The sequence below is a fragment of the Sciurus carolinensis genome, chromosome 7 (genome assembly GCF_902686445.1).
Source record: "Sciurus carolinensis chromosome 7, mSciCar1.2, whole genome shotgun sequence".
Lineage (NCBI taxonomy): Eukaryota > Metazoa > Chordata > Mammalia > Rodentia > Sciuridae > Sciurus > Sciurus carolinensis.
In genome coordinates, this window is record NC_062219.1 from 87,072,365 (window position 1) to 87,093,471 (window position 21,107).

Consider the following 21,107-nt stretch of genomic DNA (forward strand, 5'->3'; position numbering starts at 1 on the left):
CCATTGTGGGACTTGGAGAGAGCAGAGGGAAGCCGAAAAAAGAAGAGCAAGGAAGGAAAAGAAAATAAAAAGTAATCAAGGCATTTTTGTCCATTGTCAGATTAAAGGATAAATACAAGGAGATATGTACATACAGTGAAATAGTATTCAGCCTTAAAAAGGAATCATATTCTCACATTTCCTACAATATGGATTAACTTTGTCTAAGTGAAATACTGTATGATTTCACTGACTTAAGGTACTTAGGGCAGTAAAACCTCAGAAAGAGTGGCGAGTGCCCAGAATTTGGGGCAGGGGGAATTGCTTAATATTACAGAATTTCAGTTTTGCAAGACAGTTGGATTCAGATGGGTTCCAAATGGAGATGGATTCATAGAGATGGTTTACAACAATGTAAATGTAGCCACTGAGTTGTACACTTAAAAATAGTTAAGATGATTTTTACACAGTAATCAAGACTTTCTAAACCCAGGGGGTTCCTGTCTAAAATGTATTTTTATAAAGGAGGAAGCTTGGCTTCATAAATAGATATTTAAAAGCCTGCATTGAGATACTCTGGAATCACAACAGCAGAAGCAGTCTGGATGTTGTTGTTTGTTCTGATGGGCTTTAGAGAGTCTGAGGTTGAGGATGTAGTTCAGTGGTAGAGCACTTGCTCAAGCAGGTGCCAGGCCCTGGGTTCAACCCTCCTACAAAATCAATCAATCAACAATCCGAAAAGTCAGCACTTGTAGATAGGAACTTTAAGATTTTGTATGCTTTTTTTTTTTCTTAAAGAATCAAATAAAAGTGAAATACTTCAATCCTCATTCTGTGTTGTAAAATTTGAATATTTTCTATTCCTCATTAAAAACTATAAGATACTATTTACACTGAAAAAGTTTTCTCTGTCGACTTCAAATGTTCACAAATATGTAGTTCTTCAAAATAATTGAAAGCTGTGTGCCAGCAAATGTGTTTGGCTATCAAAGGGCTTTAGGAAGTTACCTGTGATTCCTAAGCCATTGGCGCAGCCTTGCCCGGAGCGCTCCAGGCAGGCAGCCGCGAGCCCGCCACTTCCCGGCGGGGGCGTGGCTCCGCGTGACCTCTCAGTGCCAGCTTCCAGGCCGCAGACGCTGCGTTCGCGCCACATTTTTGAGTTTCATTTCCATCAAGACATTGCTAGTTCCTCCTCCCCTGGCCTTTTCCCGAAGTTGACTCTTCTTTTGAGCAACAGAGAGCACCAGTCATGGAACCCCAACGCGGAAAGGTGACTCGGACTGCTTCGAAAGCCGGAGCTGCCACCCGCAAGGTTTCGGAGCGGAGCACGAGGGTCGCGGTGACCGAGCCCCGCGAGTCTCCCGCTGCTCCCCGGGCCGCCCAGCTCAACGTGGGAAACTGCGGCCCTGTCCGGGAGTCGCGATCCTTGCAGACCCAGAGCGCCCGGGACCCCCAGGAGGAGCTGCAGGAACGTGCACTCGGAGCCCGCTCCAAAAAGGCATCTTTGCGCGCGCAGGGTGCGCCGCCCTCGGGCGTTAGTAGCACCGACAGAGCTGAGGCGAAGTCGGCTCCCGCCGAGGCACCGAAGCCTCCTGTGGTCCCAAGGCCGCTCCCTCCTAGGGCAGGGTCTCGCCGCGAGGGAGGCGCGCGCTCGGCTCGGGAACAGAGACCCGCGCCTGAACCCGCGGAAGTGCCTTGCTCTGTCACGCCGGCCCGGGTTCCGAGTCTGGGCGTGCGGGAGGTGGCGCCTGGCGGCTGGAAGCCCCGGGCTGTGCTAGACAAGTTGAGGCTCAGGCGCCAGGAAATCTCAGCAGCGGCGGAGGTGGTGAACAGGGTCGTAGACCACCTGCTTCGGAGACTGCAGGACTTCGATTCCGAGTTCAAAGGTGTCGAGCTGCTGCGCACCGGGAGCTACTATGAGCGCGTGAAGGTGAGCCACGTCCTTCCCAATCAGTTATTCCCCGCTTCCCTGGACTCGGGATCCCTTACTTCCCTTCCGAGGTAACTCAGACTTATTCTACGGTGGCCCGTGACACAGTTCTAATTAGAACCACAAACAGTTGTCGGTTCATTTATTCATCTGTTCGTTCAGTGGTCATGCAACCAACAGATATTGATTGCCAGCTACTCTCAAGACACTGCTTTGAAGGAATTCGAATTTATAGATTCATTCATGCAAACAGATACATACTGAGTTTCTTTAATAATTCCATGTTTGTTTGGTGTTGATCTGAGGTTCCAAGTCAAATTCCGACTTGAAACATTTGAAGTGGTCTGTGAAAAATTCCACCAAAATAATATAAGAAACTTTTTACTATGAGGTGGAAAAATATCTTCAATATTCCCTTACCCCTGCAGACACCCCATTTCTCTCCAATTTTATTTCATCGCCCTTTCTGGGGTTTGAACCCAGGGCCTCATGCCTTCTGTAGCCCCTATTTCCAATGGATGTAGATGTAGTGGAATGTATGGATGTAGTGGAAAGCTCATATAGAGTGCTGTTTTTTAAAAATTAGGAAAAATGTTCTACATCTACTAAAAAGCATAATTCATAAACACATATCTGATATAATTGCTTTTGATTGTATATTCCACAGTTCCACTTGTTCATGGGTAGTTGAGTCACTAGAGTAACATGTCAGTATAAATTAAAGGTTTGCAAGTTCCTGCCTGAAGTTTGTTTCCTGACCAGTGTCAGATTCCTTTGGTTGTGTTTTTGGTCTGGCCAGTCAGCTTAATGAGTGCTGGGCTGCACACTCCTTTAACTCAGTAAAATCTTTGGTACAGTGTGAACAGAAAGAGAATGATAGTATATGTTTACTGAGTAATCATAATTTATTTTAAAGTTATATATTAGCTTTATACAACTAATTGTTGTCTTCCAGTAGGTGGGGTGATTATAAAAGCTAGATTTAGGGTTTAAGTATTATAAACTCTTGTTTTTCTCTTTGGTGTCTTTATAAAAATCACACAAGAGAGCAGGTTAATATTATGCATCTTTTATATCTAAGCCTTAACACATGCATTTCATGGCAGTGAATGAATGAGCTCAAGAAGAAAGGATGGGTGCAGTCTCTCAAGATTCATACTCATCCTTGAACATCTTACTAAAGATACTCAAAACTTAATTTTTAATTTTTTTATTCTTAGTTATACATGACAGTAGAAGGTATTTTGGCAGACTATACATACATAAAGTATAACTTATTCTATTAGGTTCCCACCTTGTGGCTGTATATGATGTGGAGTTACTCTGGTTGTGTACACAAATACAAGGCTAGGAAAGTTATGACCAATTAATTCTGCTGTCTTTCCTATTCTCCTCCATTTCCCTTGTTTCCCTTTGTCTAGTTCAGTCTATTTCTATTATCCCTCTCCCCAACCGCCTTTGTTTTGGGTTATCATCCACAAATCAGAGAACATTTGGCCTTTGGTTTTTTGGGGATTGGTTTATTTCACTTAGCATGATATTCTCTAGTTCCATACATTTACTGGAAAATGCCATAATTTCATTCTTTGTGGCTAATATTCCATTGTGTATATTTACCACATTTTCTTTATCCATTCATCCATTGAAGGATACCTAGGTTGTTTCCATAGCTTGGCTATTGTGAGCTAAGCTGCTATAAACATGGGTGTGGCTGCATTACTGTAGTATGCTGTTTTTAGTAGACTGAGAAGTGGAATAACTGGGTCTAATGGGTCCATTCCAAGTTTTCTAAAGAATCTCCATGCTGCTTTCCATAGTGGTTGCACCAATTTGCAGTCCCACCAACAATGGGACATCCTTGCCGAATTTATTGTTACTTGTATTCTTTATAACTGCCATTCTGACTGGAATGAGATGGGATCTCAGTATGGTTTTAATTTGCAATTCTCTAATTGTTAAAGATGTTGAACGTTTTTTCATGTATTTTTTGACCATTTGTATTTCTTCAGTGAAGTGTTTGTTCATTTCCTTTGCTCACTTATTGATTGGGTTTTTTATTTTTCTGGCATTAAGTTTTTTGGGTTCTGTGTATATCCTGGAAATTAATGCTTTATCTGAAGATACTAAAAACTTAAACCATACTGAGTAAATTTGAAGAGGAATTAAATAATGGAGACCTATATCATGTTCACTTTTCCTTAGATTGACCTATAGATTTAGTACAATCTCAGTAAAATTCACTCACTTTTCTGTTTAAATTGACAACCTGATTAAAAGATTTATATGGAAATGCAAAGGACTTAGAATACAAGGCAACTAAAGGAGAAAATGTTGGAGGGTTTACCCTACCAGAGAGCAAGACTTACTACAGTCAAAGCTATCCTAATTAAGCAGGTATTAATTGGTGCAGTTATAAACAGAAAGCCAATTAAAAAGAAAGTCCAGAAATAGACCTCTACATATAATTAAATATAGCACACAAAATATACATCAATGTATTCAGTAGGGAAAAGAGAGACCTTTCAATAAGTGGTACTGGATCAATTAGATATCCAAATGGGACAACCATGAAATTTGAACCCTACTGCACATCATATGCTAAAATTAATTTTTTTTTTTTTTTTTTTTTTTTTTTTTTTTTGCGGTACTGGGGATCGAACTCAGGGCCTTGTGCTTACGAGGTAAGCACTCTACCAGCTGAGCTATCTCCCCAGCCCTAAAATTAATTTGAGATGTAACGTAGACGTAAAAGTGAGAAGTAAAAACAATAAAGCTTTTAAAAGGAGGCATAGAAAAATATCTTCTTAATTGTGGAGTGTGAAAATATTTCTTAAACAAGACACTAAGTCCACTACCCATAAATGATAGATATATTGAACTTCATTAGAATTAAAGAAATTCTCATCAAAAGACACCATCACGAAAGTGAAAACTCAAGCCACAATTGGGAGAAGATGTTTATAATACTTAGATTTGACAAAGGATTCATACGAATCAACAAGAAAAACACAAACCAGTCTGGGAATGGTGGCTCATGCCTGTAATCCCAAGCAACTTGGGAGGCTGGGGCAGTAAAATCTCAAGATCGAAGCCAGTCTCAGCAACTTGGTAAGGCCCTAAGCAACTTAGCAAGACCCTGTCTCAGAAAGAAAAAAAAAAAAAAAAGGGCAGGATATAGGGTGCTGGGGATGTAGCTCAGTGGTAAAATGCCTCGTAACCCCCGCCAAAAAGGATAAACCAATTTAAAATTGGGCAAACAAGTTGAACAGACAGTATGCAAATAGCAATAAACATGAAAGGTATGTAGCATCATTAATCATTAGGAAAATGCAAATTGAAGCCATGATGATAGTTAAAATTTAAAACAACAGCAACAACAAAAACTTGAAAATTCCAAGTGTTGGAGAAAATGTGGGAGAAACAGAAATTCTCTTAACACTGATGATGGGAGGGTAATTTGGTACTACCTTTTTAGAAAAATTGGTAATTTCTTCTGAAATTAAAGAAATGCCTACTCTGGTTCAACAGTTCCACTCCTGTGCATACAGTAGAAACGAGTGTCATGTCCACAAAAGATATACAAGAGAATGCTCAGAAAAATATTATTTGTAATAGTTAAAAACTGAATTGACTCGGAGTGTAACTCAGGGGTAGAGCACTTACCTAGCAGGCTAGAAGCCCTGGAATCCATCCCCAGCACCAAAATAAAACTGAAAATGACCCAAATATCTGTCAAAAGAATGAGTGAATATATTCGACCTTACTTCAATGGAATACTATATGAAGTGGAAAAAAAAAACCCAAAATACCAATAAACCCAACAGAATATTGAATTTCACAATGTTGAATGAAAGAAATCAGATTTAAAAGGGTACATACTATATGATTCCTTTCTTATGACTTTCCTAAGGAGGCAAACTTAGTATGGTGTTAGAATATCCCTTGGTGGAGGTAACTGACAGAAAGTGGGAATGAGGGAAGGTTTGTGGTGCTGAGGATAGACATGGGCAAGTTAGAATGCTGCAGAGCGCGCTGTAATTATCGGGATTCTTTTTCTTGAATATATCCTCCTTGGTTTGTTGTAAGCCTTTAGTAGAGTTCTGAAAAAGCTGAATTTGATGATTTCTGCCTGTATTCTTATTGTATTCTTATGGAGAGCAGATCTGTGAAGGCTCTTCACCGTTCCTGCTGATGTCCTCCAAGTGTTTGTTTCACATCATAATATGTTTCAGCTCTGGCTGCCCATGACGAAGTACCATAGATGGATGTCTTAAACAATAAATATAATTTCTTACAGTTCCACATACCAGAAGTCTGAGATATGGGTGATCGCATGGTCAGGTTCCAGTGTGGACTGTCTTACTGCTTTGTAGATGGCTGCCTCCTTGCTGTGTTCTCAGTGCATGTGCACATGTGTGCATGTGATCTTCCTCTTATGAGGCCATCAATTCTGTCATGTTTAGGGTCCCACCCTTATGACTTTATTAAATCTTAATTACTTCCTAATAGTCCTATTTTCAAATAGAGTCATATTCAGGGTTAGGGCTCCAACATATGGATTTTGGGAGTCCATTACAGTATTTCTCATTTTGAATCAGTCACATTTCATGTCATTAGTAGACATGTATGGTAACTTGATTTTGTGTGTTGTGTGTATGTGTGTGTGTGTGTAGAAGATTGAACCCAGTGGTGCTCTACCACTGAGCTCCATCTCCATGCCTTTTCATTTTTTATTTTAGTACCACTGAGTTGCCCAGAATGGCCTCTAACTAGTGATCCTCTGGCCTTAGCCTCTGTAGTAGCTGGGATTATGAGCCACTGCTTCTGGCATGGTTACTGTATTCTCTATTGAACAGTACAGTCTAATAGCATTACTTAAAGCTAAAGACACTAGCTGACTTGATACTTGTGATATTTTCAACAAGGGAAAATAAATATTTATTTATTATGATTGCTGTAACTGTTGTTGTAAGAATGAAAAGAGGATTCTTTGAAGCTCCTGCAAATGCTATATTTCATAGACACCAATGTACTGCATGACTTGGAGCTCACATGCATTTGAGTGACTGGCAGCCATAGAGATAGCCCTTGCTCAGGTGGCCAAGAGGTAATTACACACATTTTTGAGGCCACCATGACAGGAGGGTGACTGCAGTGTGTATCTCATGGTATAAAAGGTAGAACATTAAAGGTTTTTAATTTTATTAAGCTTTAAACTAAATATACCCCAACTGGTACAGATTTTAAAAGCTTACATTATATCATTCAAAATTGTTTTAATTATAAAAATAATGCTTGCTTATGATTTAAAAAAATAGAGAAGAAAGAAAAATTGAGAGTAGGCCCTGCATACTAAATCCAGCAGTAATATTCACTATCTACCGCTAGCTTCAGTAGTCCCACTCCCAGAGGGCATAACTATTATAAATCTTGCTTTTCAAAGTCGGATTCCAAGTGGAAATTTCAAGAAAATATTGTAATTGCTTGGAACATAGTCACAAGTATACATTTCAGTTCTATTTTTATGATTTCTTAGATTTCTGCACCTAATGAATTTGATGTCATGTTTAAACTGGAAGTCCCCAGAATTCAGCTAGAAGAATATTGTAGTAGTGGTGCTCATTACTTTGTGAAGTTTAAGAGAAATCCCAAAGGAAATCCTCTGAAGCAGTTTGTAGAAGAGGAAATATTATCAGCTTCGAAGATGTTGTCAAAGTTTAGGAAACTCATTAAAGAAGACATTAAAAACATTGAAGGTAAGATTTTTGACTTTTGATTCTTAAAGTTCTAATGCTACTCATTACCAACATACATACTTCTGAGTTTTTTTCAACTTCTCTGCAACAGACTGTTGATTACTACTTCCTTCTAGAAATATTTCTTTACTATTGGTTTTCATTTGATGCTTCTTCTTGAAGAAGTGTTAACGGACTCTTTTGGTTTCCATTTAGTATTCATTAAACTGCTGCCTGTGTCACTGGATAAATGTACCTGAATAAAATTGGTGGGATCCCCCTTTGAAACTCACACTCTAGTAGAGACACAGTATAAATAACATAACCCTGAATTGCAGTGAGTGATCTAAGGGTATGAACTGGGAGATGATAGTAATAGAGGTGGAGTGGAACATGACCCTGAGGTAGCAAAAACCTGGCGACCTCAAGGAACAAAATGAGGACCATGAGGGCAAAGGGAAGAATGACAGGCAGGGGCAAGATTCAGGAAAGACTTGGAGATCCTGGAAAAGGAGTTAGATGTTATTCTGTGTTTATTGATAATCCAGGTTTTAATCAAGGAGTAATGATTGACTTTATATTTTTAAAAGTTTACGCTGGCTTCTATGGAGAAGATATAAGAAGGTAAATAGGAAAATTAGAAAGTAATATGTTTTAATACTTGAGGTAGCTTGGATGGATAGGCATGAAGTGTTAGGGATGTAGAGAAGCAAGCAGATCCACGCTGTGGCAGTGCTTGCATCTGGATTAATAGTAGTGGGTGAGAGAGAAGACTGAATTAAGATGGTTCCCAGGTTTCTAGATTGCACCTTTTTCTAGGATGGGAGGAACTGAGGAGGAATATTTTGTTAGCTTTCTGGTATTATAACAGTACCTGAGATTATCAACTTAAAAAGATTAAAGGTTTGTTTTGGCTTACAATCTTCAGTCCCTGTTGCTTTGGGTCTGTGGTGGCACATTGTGGCAAGAGCATGAGGTAGAGCAAACCATTCACTTCCTGCCCAGGAAGCAAAAAACATAAAAGAGAAAGGTAGCAGGGTCCCACAGTCTGCTTGAAGGGGATGTCCCAATGACTTAAGTACCATCCACAAGGTTCCACCACCTAAAGTTTCCACCACCTCCCAATAATGCCATCCTGAACCTTTAAGTATTTGCAAAGTGGTGCATGCCTATAATTCTAGTAACTCAGGAAGCTAAAGCAGGAGGATCACAAGTTCAAGACCTGCCTTGCAATTTAGCAAAGCCCTAAGCAATTTAGCAAGACTCTTTCTCAAAGTAAAATAAATTTTAAAAGGCCTGTGGATATAGCTCATTGGTGGAATGCACCTTGGTTCAATTCCCAGTACCAAAAAAAAAAAAAAAAAAAAAAAACAACAAACAAACCATAGCTAATATATGTAGGGATGTAAATTAAGAGTTGGATTTGGATATGTTAGTCCAGTTAGAGATTCCTGATCCACATCAAAGTGGATATGTTAAATATGTAGTTGGGATTGTCTATATAGTAGAAACCATAGCACTAATTGGCTTCTAGTATATAGATAGTTGTTTTTTCCATTTGTTATTAATTGCATATCCTTACTTACAAGATTATAAGGTACAGAAGACACAGGTCTTCATCTTTGTATTCACTAATATATCCTAAAAACCATTCCTACACCTTAGATAATCAATGAATACAGATTAATGAATAAATGAATTGACCCTCTCTGCCTAGGTGGTCTCACCCATTCCAAATGCCAGCCTTTATGTTGATGATTTCCAAATGTTTATTTGTAGTCCAAATGTATCGTCTGAGCTCCACACTTATATCTTTTTTCTTACAACTGTAGTTTTTCTCCTGACTACATCCCAGCACTCCTGATCCTTCTCATTCTGCAGAATAGGGTCTCATGAGAGGCTAGGGACAGGAGAATGCACAAAAGGAGAATATATTTTGCAGCAGTGGTCATTGTTTATTTGTTTTTGGTACTGGGGATTGAACCCAGGGGTGCTTTACCACTGAGCAATATCTCTATCCCTTTTTATTTTTTATTTTGAGAAAGGGTCTCTTACTTGAGATCATCCTGCCTCAGCTTCTGGAGTTGCTGGGATTACAGGTGTCTGCCTCCCCACTGGACATTGGTCAGTGTTTAGAATGCTATTGACATCTAGATAATCATTGGATTATTTGGTCTTTGGATTTGAATGACTGTTGGTAACTTTGACAAGAACAGTTTCAATGGGGTTATTGACACATAAGAATGAAAGGCCTAGGATGCAATGGAGACAGTGTGTGTAGGCAACTTAAAAGAATTTGGACTGGGAAGGAAGCAGAAAGATGCATGAGCATGGGGAAGAGGAAGATGTAGGATCAAGGGAGGATGTATTTTAGAGTGAGAGATACTGTAATCCTTGTATGCATGTAAGAATGATCCAATAGGGAGGGAAGAGATGGCTGAGGCAGGAGGGGATCATTAAAAAGTAAGAGGCTTGAAAAGGTGAGAGTGTATATACAGGGGTGGCCTTTGACATGTGGAACATGTGGTAACAGAAGAGAAGAAGGATCAATCAGTAAGAGGTGGGCAGGTGCGCAGATTTCTCCAGCATTTTCTCCTTTGTGCTCTACTCCCAGAAATCTAATCTAATCCTTTCTTTTCTTTTTAAAAAGTGTTTTGCTAAGTTGCACTGTCTGGTCTTGAACTTGCCATCCTCCTGCCTCAGCCTCCTGAGTTGCTGGAATTACAGGCATGCATCACTGCATTCAGCTAGAAATTCTACTTGGAAGTAGTCTTCACTACTCAAACACCCACAACTTGAAAAGCCACCTGTACTTCTGACCACCAATAGCCACCTTTCCAGTGCCCATATCCGATTGGGTGCTCATGGTGTCCAAAGTGAATTTCAAGTTGGCCTGATTTTTCTTCCCTGCTTTTTGTTTTGGGAAACAGAATCCACATCAGCCATTTCTCAGGCTGAAATCTAGGATAGAATCCCAGGCTCCTACTTTCCTCTGCATCTCACAGACTCAGTGCATCTATCAGTTTTGTTGATTTAAACCTCTTTATTCTATTTATTTAGAGGTGAGATTTCATTACTTGCTCAGGCTACCCTCAAAAACATTCTTTTGGAGTTTGCTGGGGATCAAATGCAGGGCCTTGCACATGCTGGGCGAGCACTCTACCACTGGTCTACATCCCAGCCCTGATTTGAACCTCTTTAATTGCTCTCACCTCTGTTCCTTGTGTCTTGCTGCTCACTGCTCTATGCCTGACTCTTGGCGTGGTCTGCTCTCGGGTCTCTGTCTTCCCTGCCACTCATGTGGCCTTCTTTTCAGGCTTCCCTCCAATTCTAAATGAAAATTCAATTACAACACTCCCAAATTCCAAAGTCTTTAGGAGCCCCTCCTCATGTATGCTAGACAGAATCTTGACAATGCTTCCCAATCATAGGTATCAATAAATATGGGTTAAACGAATAAAACCCTGCCTTGTGGGGTCATTTTCTGTTCTAGAACCAATATTCACCTTCTACTTAGTACTTCATAAATCCTCAATTACAGTTACATTGCTTCCCCGCTATTTCCAGAGAAAATTGGATTGATAAACCCTTTCTTCCCTTCTGTATTTTTTAACAGGTATAGATGTCATTATGGAGAAGAAAAAACGAGGGAGCCCTGCTGTAACACTTTGTATTAGAAAACCTGAAGAAATATTTGTGGATATAATTCTGGCTTTGGAATCAAAAAGTAGCTGGCCTGCTAGCACCCAGCAAGGTCTACCCATCAATAACTGGCTTGGAGCAAAAGTTAGGAAGAATTTAAGACAACAGCCATTTTACCTCGTACCCAAGCATGCAAAAAATGGAAGTGGTTTTCAAGGTATTTTAAATGTGAAGTTAAACATGAACACATAAAAGAGTTGGTAATGTTTTATGCTGGGGCAGTAGAAGACCCACAGGCAACTAATGCTGTTGGCATTGCAAGAGCCATCAGGATAAATAGGATACAAGACGAGAGTTTGGTGAGAGACAGAATTGAAGAGGGCATAGTTACAGTAGTATTATCAAACAGTTATAGAAAGCTTCAATTGAACTTTTTAAAAAATAGGCTAATGTAAGTGTTCTGAGACTAGGCTTAGCCACCATGTACAGTTGGGAATATTAAATGCATTTTGAATTTATGATATTTTCTGTTTACAATGGTTTTTCTAGACATAACCCCATCATAAGTCAAGGAACATCTGTATTTGCATGAATTGTTTGGGATCTTTCTGCATGGGCAATTTGTCTCTTTTCTACCATTTATCAATTCATTCATTTTTATTGGTTTATCAGTGTGAACTGGGGAGATTTGTTTCATACTTGGGGCTGTAATCTAATACTACTTTATTTAGTTTATTGCTTAGAGTGTTCCAGCTTTAGCCATTAGGAGCTCTTTCAGTTGACTTCTGGGTTCTTTTGACATAATTGCCTCGCTCTTTTTTGAGCACTTTTCACTTTCTAGCACTACAGGATCCAACCTTTTCTTGTATATGACCTGCTGTGTCCTGGAATCCAGGGACCTCTGGATCTCTTTATTGGAGAATGTGCTAGAAACCAAGATCTGGGTGTTAGGTGTGCTTATCACTAGTAGGGTGTCATTTCCTTCACCTAATAAAGCAAGGAAATGTGTTTGTGTACTTTAACCCTAGTATATACGCGTACCTATAAATATTTCTATGTGTAGCTACCTGAATTGTTAAGTTATACTTGAAGTCATACTGATGTCTTTAACTACAATCCTTTGCTGCATGGATCTTTCTAGCCTTTCCTTTTTGTTGTCTATAACCTCTCACCCCAACAATAAAAGCACTGGCCCACACCATGAGCCATTTATTACTTAATTCTGTGATTCTAGTGTGCAGGTATAGTTGTTTCAGAATTGTGAATCCATTCTCCTATGGGAAACAGTTATGACTAGAGTATAGTGCTTATATAGATTCTTTTGCCTTTAAAACTACAGACTCTATTCATTCCCAGAGAAAAGCATCGTTTCCCCCACCTCTTCAAGGAGGTTGTTTTATATATTTAATACAATTAGATCTTTTCACACTCTGAATTATTCTCTTGGCTATCCTGACCTCCTAAGTGGGTTTGTTGTTGTTGTTGTTGTTTTTTGGTGGTGGTTGTTTTGTTGTGCTTTACCACTGAGTTACATCCTTAGTCTTGCCCCGCGACCTTTTTTAAAATTTTGAGACAGAGTCTCATTAAGTTGCTCAGGGACTTGCTAAGTTACTGAGGCAGGCCTCAAACTTGAGATCCTCCTGTCTCAGCCTCCTGAGTTCCTGTTATTTCAGGCATGCACCACTGTGCCCAGCTGCCAAGTGCTCTTTTTAAAAATTTGCATACATTTGGGTTGACCCTTTGTGCTGAGTCAACACAAATGTTGACAAATACATTGGGTATGTATTGGCCCTTATATAATAGTTTTACTTTCCTAAAAAGTCCTGTGCTTTATCATTTCAACCCTTCCCATTCCAAATCCCTGGCAGCCACTGATCTGTTTACTGTTTTGCAAGACGCACATATTACTGAATGTCTATGTAGCTATTCCTGCACTATAATTTGTCCTGTTAACATCTTGGCCTACGGTGGGGTATAGCCCAATGGTAGAGCACAAGGTCCTGGCTTTGATTCCTAGCACCACACACATACACAAAAAAAAACAGAGGAAAAAACCTTGATCTATCCTTGGACTAGTACCATTTTGTCATATATAATATAGCTTTATAATTGATCTTAATATCTGGTAGGGAAAGTTCTACAAGTTTGTGCTTCAGGGGTGTTTTAGATATTCTTGACCCTTGACATTTTCATGTAAATGTAGGAATCAGCTTATTAAGTTCCACAAAAATAATTTTTGGAATTAAAAAAAATTTTTTTAGTTGTAGTTGGACCCAATACCTTTATTTATTTATTTATATGTCGTGCTGAGGATTGAATCCAGTACCTCAGATGTGCTAGGCAAGTGCTCTACCACTAAGCCACAATCCCATCCCAATTTTTGGAATTTTGATTAAGATAACATTGGATGTGTAGATAAAATTATTGAGACTTGTTATATTAAAAATAGTGAGTCTTTAGACACATGTACAAGTACATGTCTCCATTTATTTATATCTTCTCTAGAGCTGCTTCTTTTTTTTGTTGGTACTGGGGATTGAATCCAGGGCCTCACACCTGCGAGGTGTGAAGACACTACCACTGAGTCACATCCCTAGCCCTTTTTATTCTATTTTTGAGGCAAGGTCTTACTAAATGTCCAAGCTGACCTTGAACTTGAACTTGCAAACCTCCTGCCTCAGGCTCTGGAGTAGCTGGGATTACCTGCTGCTTCTAATGCTTTTATTTTTTTCCTTCTGTCCTGGTTGTTCTTATTTTTTTTATATTTGTTTATTTATTTTGATTTATTGTACACAATGGGGTACAACTGTTGTTTCTCTGGTTGTCACACCATTTGTGTAATCATACATATCTAATGCTTCTTAATGAAGTTCTTGAGTTTTCTCTATAGAAATTTTTTTATCTTTAGGCCATTGAGCTATTTAAAGCCTTTTATTATGAATTTTTAAACTAATAGAAGAGTAGGCTGAAGAATATGTTAAACTCACACATATTCCCACATACTAACTTTAACAGTAATCAACTTTGTGGCCAGTCATGATATTCACTTTCCTTTTTTCCTTATCATTTTGAGGCTAATACAAGACATATAATTTTACTTATATCTGAGTTTGTATCTCTAAAGTAAAGAGAAGATGTGAATATAATAATTACATACAAAATAAATAATTCCCTAATGTTATCAAATAGCTTGTTGGTGTTTAAATTTCCACTTGTCTCGTCATACTTTTCTCAGTTCACCTCTTTGGATCAGGAACCAAATAGGCCCACACATTGTGAATGGTTGATATGTCTGCCCAAATTTTTTTTTTTTTTTTGGTATTGGGGATTGAACTCAGTGGTGCTCCACAAATGAGCTACATCCCCAACCCTTTTTACTTTTTATTCGAGGGTCTTGCTAAATTGCCCAGGGTGCCCTCAAACTTGGAATCCTCCTACCTCAGCCTCCTGAGTTGCTGGTCTACTAAATCCCTTTTAATAGACCCTTTTCATCTTTTAATAGATCCCTTTTCATCTCTCTCTCTCTTTCTTTGTCTTTTATTCTTTTGAATTTACTTATTGAATTAATAGGTTATGTGACCCATAGAGTTTTTCATAGAGAGGATTAGCATGTTCTACTTTCTTTTGTATTTCATTGGTAGTTATATCTAGTAGGTAATATTTTTTATGCCATTATAAATAGTATTCTCCTTAAAATTTCATTTTTTTCATTTGTCATATATTAAAATACATTTGATTTTCTTATCTGCAATCTTGGTAATTCTTAAATTAATTCTGTAAATTTATTTATAACTTCTCATATATTTTATATGTACAGTTGTCTCATCTACCAGTAATGATAGATTTGTTTCTTCCTTTCCAATGCTATACCCTGTTTTTCCTTCCATTTCTTGTGTTTTCTGGGACATCCATATTGGCAGAAATAGGGATAGCAGGCCAGGAGTAGTGAAACACTCCTATTATAATTCTAGCACCTCAGGAGGCTGAGGCGGGAGAATTGCAAATTTGAGGCCAGCCTGGGCAACTTAGTGAGATCCTGTTGAAAAATAAAATAGAAGCATTAGGGATATAGCCCAGTGCTTGGTTAGCATGTAGAAGACTCTGGGTTCGATCTCCAGTACCAGAGGGAAAAAGTAGCAGTCATCCTTGCCTTCTTTCTAACTTATATGTTTAACTTTTGACCTCATATTCTCATGTTGCTGTAGTTTTCTAAAATCGACTTTTTATCAGATCATGATCTCATCTAAACTCAAATTGCTGGGAAGTATTTTTTTGCTTTAAATGATGAATGAATGTAGAATTTTATTAGTTATATTTTCTGCATCTCCTGAGAGGATGATGTGATGTTTCTCCTCTATTCTGTTATTGTGACAGGTTATATCTGTTGATTTTCTAATTGTAAACCAGTCGTGCATTACTGATATAAAACCAACCAGGATGATTAGAGTTTAAAAAAGCAAGCCATGCCAGGCATGGTGGTGCATATCTGTAATCTCAGTGGCTTGGGAGACTGAGGCAGGAGGATCACAAGTTCAAAGCCAGCCTCAGCAATTTAGAGAGGATCTAAGCAAGTTAGCAAAACACTGTCTCAAAATAAAAAAATAAAAGGAGCTTGGGATGTGGCTCGTGGTTGAGCACTTTGTGTTCAGTCCCTGGTACCAAAAAAAGAAAAAAAAAAAGTTGACCATTTGACCCTACAAGGTGGTGCATATTTCCAGCTACTTAAGAGGCAGAGGCAAGAGAATTTTGAGTTTGGGGCCAGCCTGGGCAACTTAGAGAGCTCCTGTCTCAAAAAATAAAAAGGGCTGGGGATGTGGCTCAGTGGTTAAGCACCCCTGGGTTCAATTCTCCTGTACAATAAATAAATAAATAAAAGAGCAAATAATCATTCTATTTTTACACAAACTCTTACAAAGAATAGAAGGAAACATTTCCCAATTCATTTTAAATTAATACCAAAACTTGCAAGGACGATACAAAAAACTGAATCAGTTGTGATTCAAATTACTATGGAAACAAACTATTAACAAACAATTTGGTAATATATATATAAAGCGATACGTCTTACCTCGACTAACTATATTAAGCTCCTACCTCTCAGCCCCTCCCACTTTTTTCCCATTTAGGCCATTTCTTTGCTTTACTGCCCTTATTTTAATGTATAATCAAATTATATGTTTGTTCACTTCTTTTGGTCTATCTGCCTCTAGAATTTCTTCAGAATATTATTGTAATAGAGAATCATTTAAATATTGTGTTATCTAGATAGGCTTTTGATAAAGTGCTTTTCTATTTTTCTTTTTGAAATTAAGAACAGACATGGCGGCTCTCTTTCTCTCACATTGAAAAGGATATTTTGAACAACCACGGGCAATCTAAGACATGTTGTGAAAATGATGGGGTAAAATGTTGCAGGTAATGTCCTTATTTTGTTAAATGGCAGATTGTATGTGGTTTGTTTAGTTTTTGTTGACTCTATAGCTCATACATGAAGATGATCATTGATTTGGGGGTCAGGGAAGGGTTTGGTGACCTAGGGAGAGTGTGAGCATATTAATGCCATGTAATGGGAGGAGGCAGAGGGTTACTCTTATTGGACACTAGTGCTTACTTTGGAATGGTTTGACTGCATTGACAGGTAGGAACTGACTGGCTAAACTTGAAACCACACTGAATAGGTAGTAATTTCTCTTGTAGCATACACTCCATAAGGAACTGAGGTGGAAAAAGAATTGTTCATGTGATTTTCTAAAGTTGACTTTTATAAAGGTTATGAGAGAGAAAACATCAAATCATGAATAGCCAAGATTCAGGCACAGAGGTTCTTTAATGTGCACATGTTGAAGCAAGCAATTAGGAAATATATTGCTGATAAGGCTAAGTAATTTTACAAACATTAAATGTTGTCATTGCCTAAATAATGGGATAATATTGTAAATATTTATAATCCAATGAAAGAAGATGATTTTATAAAAATAAAAACAGGGCTGGAGTGGCTCAGTAGTATAGCCTAGCATGCATGAGGCACTGGGTTTGATCCTCCACATAAAGATAAATAAATAAAGGTCCACTGACAATTTAAAAAATTTTTTTAAATAAAAAAATAAAATTTTTTTAGATACTGAAGAAGTAGAGGAGTAATATAAATATTTGTTATTTCTTCATGGTTGAATTAATTCTTTTTTGTGTGTGTGGTACTGGGGATTGAACTCAGGCGTTGCACATGTCAGGCAAGTGCTCTACCACTGAATCACATCCTGAACCCTAGTTGAATTAACACTGATAGAAGAAAATGTCTAAGCTAGGATTGGGGAAGAAAGAAGAACTATGTGCTTTCAAAACTTCAAAGCATATGTTGGAAAATATGATCAGGTTTAAGGTGACTATATTACATTTCATTATATTAATACATCTTTATTGTTTAAATGTTTTTTTTTCTGTAAAATGATGAAGTATTTTGTGAAATAAGTAAGTTGTAAATAAGTAAAAGTAAATGGCTTTCTTTCTTATTTGACAGGAAAGATTGTTTAAAACTAATGAAATACCTTTTGGAACAGCTGAAAAAAAAGTTTGAAAAAGAACTGGATAAATTCTGTTCTTATCATGTGAAAACTGCCTTCCTGCATGTATGTACCCAGGACCCACTGGATAGTCAGTGGCACCCCAAAGATCTAGTATTCTGCTTTGATAACTGTGTGGCATTCTTTCTTAAGTGTCTCAGGACAGAACAACTTGAGCATTATTTTGTTCCTATAGTCAATCTTTTTTCTCGAAAATACATTGACAAAATAAGTAAAGAATTTCTGTCAGAGCAAATCGAATATGAAAGAAATAATGGATTTCCAATTTTTAATGAATTTTGAAATTTTATTTTAAACAAATCAAGAAGTGACCGTAGTAATTGGGATTGTCACAGTAATGATTGCCTAGAATGAATGTAATTATTCAGTTCTCAGTTTGTCATAAACAGCCCTAATATAAAGGATTGTAGATAAAATGTGAAGGACTGACAATCCTAGAAAAGACATTAGTTAAGAAATGAAAAGCACAATGAGTATTTAAAGTCTAACAACTTTACCAGACCAGGCACTGTGATACATGCCTGTAATTCCAACTACTTGGGAAACTGAGGCAGGAAGAGGCCAGGAGTTCAGGACCAGCCTGGACAACTTGGGAGACTCTGTCTCAAATGAAAAATATAATAATAAAATTAAATTATGAAATAAAAACTTTACCAGAGTGGAAAGTGGAAAAAGGATGAAATATATATCCTCTCCAATTAAATTCATCAAGCACTTATTGAATATCAGTTCACACCTATCACAGGTATGTGGAAGGTCGTGAGAGGCAGTAGTAGAAATGATTATTTCTTCCATAAAAGTAGTAGGCTTTGTTTACCTTTAAAATATATTTGGGGCTTTGGGGATATGGGTCTTGCCTAGTGTGCAGGAGGCCCTGAGTTCTATCCCCATCACCACACACAAAAATGTGTATGTGTGTGTGTGTGTGTGTGTACAAACACACATACTGTATTTTGAAGCATTGTCTGGTCTGGTCCTGTATGCTAGGATAAGAAAGAAGGAAATGAAAAAATAAGTTTTATATTGTCTGTACATGTTTGAGGAAATACATAATCTTATAGGAAAATATAAGACATTTTACTATATGTGATTAAGCATAAAATTAACTTATTTTCTTTTATTTATTTTTATTTTTAGTAATACTTTTCTGTGTGTTTCTGGAAGGGTAATACATATTGTACCAAACTCAGAGGAAGGGGCGTGGGGTAAAATGTGACTCTCCTTTGTATTCAAGTAGCACTCATTCTAGAGGCACTGATGTTCGTTAACTTTATTTGCTGGTACATTTTGCACTTTATCTTTTGGGCTGGTTTATCTTTTCCTCATCATTTTGTTCATTGTGTTTTGGATAATTATCATTTGTTCCCCGTGTCACATATGACTTCTACCATGTTGGTTGTCTTCATGTTTTTTTCATGTCTTTTAGTAAACAAGACTTTAAATTTTCATGCATTTGGATATATCAATCTTTTTTATGGTTCGTGCTTTATACTTAACCTACTGTTTTTGAATGTACTAAGATAAAACCTAGGCATTCGGGTGAAACTTTTGAGAAATAATTAGAAAACTTGGCGTACAAGCAAAAAAAATTCAAGGTACATTTAACATAATAAAAAATGTACATAAAAGAGAAAAGTACATGAGGCCCTGGGTTCATTACCCAGTATACACACACACACACACACACACACACACACACACACAAACAAAGAGAGAGAGAAAGAGAAAGAAAAGGAAATCATAGACTGATTTGATAATATTGCTCAGCTTCAGTTACATGCAAAATTGTAATATAACAATTGACTATCTTCTACTGACTATATTAATCTTGACATTATGATTATTACTATATGGGGAAGTTAGGACAATTGGCTGAGTGCCTGTATTGTGATAATATAGTAGATGGAGAACAGATTGTTTTAGTTTCCTATTGTTGCATAACATATTGCCCCAAGCTTAGTGGCTTAAAACAATTCGTGTTTATTATTTCAAAGTTTCTATGAGTCAGGAGTGTGGGCATGACTCTGCTCAGGGTGTCATGAAGCTATAATGAAGGTGTCAGCTTGGACTATAGCAGCATCTGAGACAGGAGAAGGATCCACTCATGTTGGCAGAATTTGTAGGACTGAGGGCTTCAGTTTCTGCTGTCAGCCAGAGGTTGCCCCCATGTTCCTTACCACCTGAGCCTCTCAACATAGGCGGTCCATGATAGTAACTTAATTCTTAAAAGCCATCATCTAACTAAATTTTCTATTATCTTACCCCTTTTTTGTATTTCCCATCTTTTTTTGTCCTTCTGTATTGCAATCTGGATATCTTCCAGCTCTTAGTTACTCTTTGCCTGGCATGGCGGGGCATGCCTGTAATCTGAGGGACTTGGTAGGCTGAGACAGGAGAATTGCAAGTTCAAAGCCAGCCTCAGCAACTTAACAAAGTCCTAAGCAGTTTAGCATGACTGTCTTAAAATAAGAAATAAAAAGGGCTGAGGATGTTGCTCAGTGGTTACACACCCATGGGTTTAATCCCCAGTACAAATAAAAAGAAAAAAAATTTTACTCTTCAGTTGCCTCTAATCTGCTAATAAACTCATCTTTTAAATTTTTACTATGAAAATATTTAAATGTACATAAAGGTAAAAAGGATGATAGCATAGTCCCATATGTTTCTCACCTGGCTTCTGTGATATCATCATTCTACTTCTCTGGTTTTCTGTGGTCATTGAGTGTGAAATTTATTATTATTTTCATTTCTAGAAGTTTTATTTGGTTCATGTTCATATGAAATATGCCATTTTTTTTCATTTTCCAATTTCTGGTAAGTAATTTGAAGTTCATGTTTTACTTAATCATAATATTAAGGATAGTTTATAATGTTTGATAATTTCAACATTTGTAGCTTTTTCTGTTTCTTGTAGTACTTATTTGTGGTGCTTGTTTTTTTTTTTTTGTGTGTGTTTGTTTTTGTTTTTTAGCTAAGTATTCTTGAAAAATTACTTCAAGGATTTTTTTTCAGCCTATGAAGGTGCCTCCCTATGGAGAAGAGGTGTTTAGATGTGTTTGCATTCCTTAGGCTTCTAGGGACATTATCAGTCAGCCAAGCACCTCAAATCAAGGTTACTTCCTAAGGCTTTGTAGACCACATTTACACAATGTGAACCTGGTCTTCATTCACATCTCTGTAGTGTAGATCTACAAGTTCTTACTGTTTTGTTTTTTTTTTTTCCACTTTTCATTTTATCCC

General features: G+C 37.7%; 1 protein-coding gene across 1 annotated transcript; it reads left to right on the forward strand.

Moving 5' to 3' along the window:
- The first annotated feature begins 1,104 nt into the window (after positions 1 to 1,104).
- On the forward strand, positions 1,105 to 19,276 carry Cgas (cyclic GMP-AMP synthase). Its single transcript, XM_047558511.1, has 5 exons — positions 1,105 to 1,909; positions 7,446 to 7,665; positions 11,261 to 11,503; positions 16,599 to 16,701; positions 17,804 to 19,276. Exons 1-5 carry the CDS (start codon positions 1,229 to 1,231, stop codon positions 18,147 to 18,149), a joined length of 1,593 nt encoding a protein of 530 aa, XP_047414467.1. The 5' UTR covers positions 1,105 to 1,228; the 3' UTR covers positions 18,150 to 19,276.
- Positions 19,277 to 21,107: the final 1,831 nt, after the last annotated feature.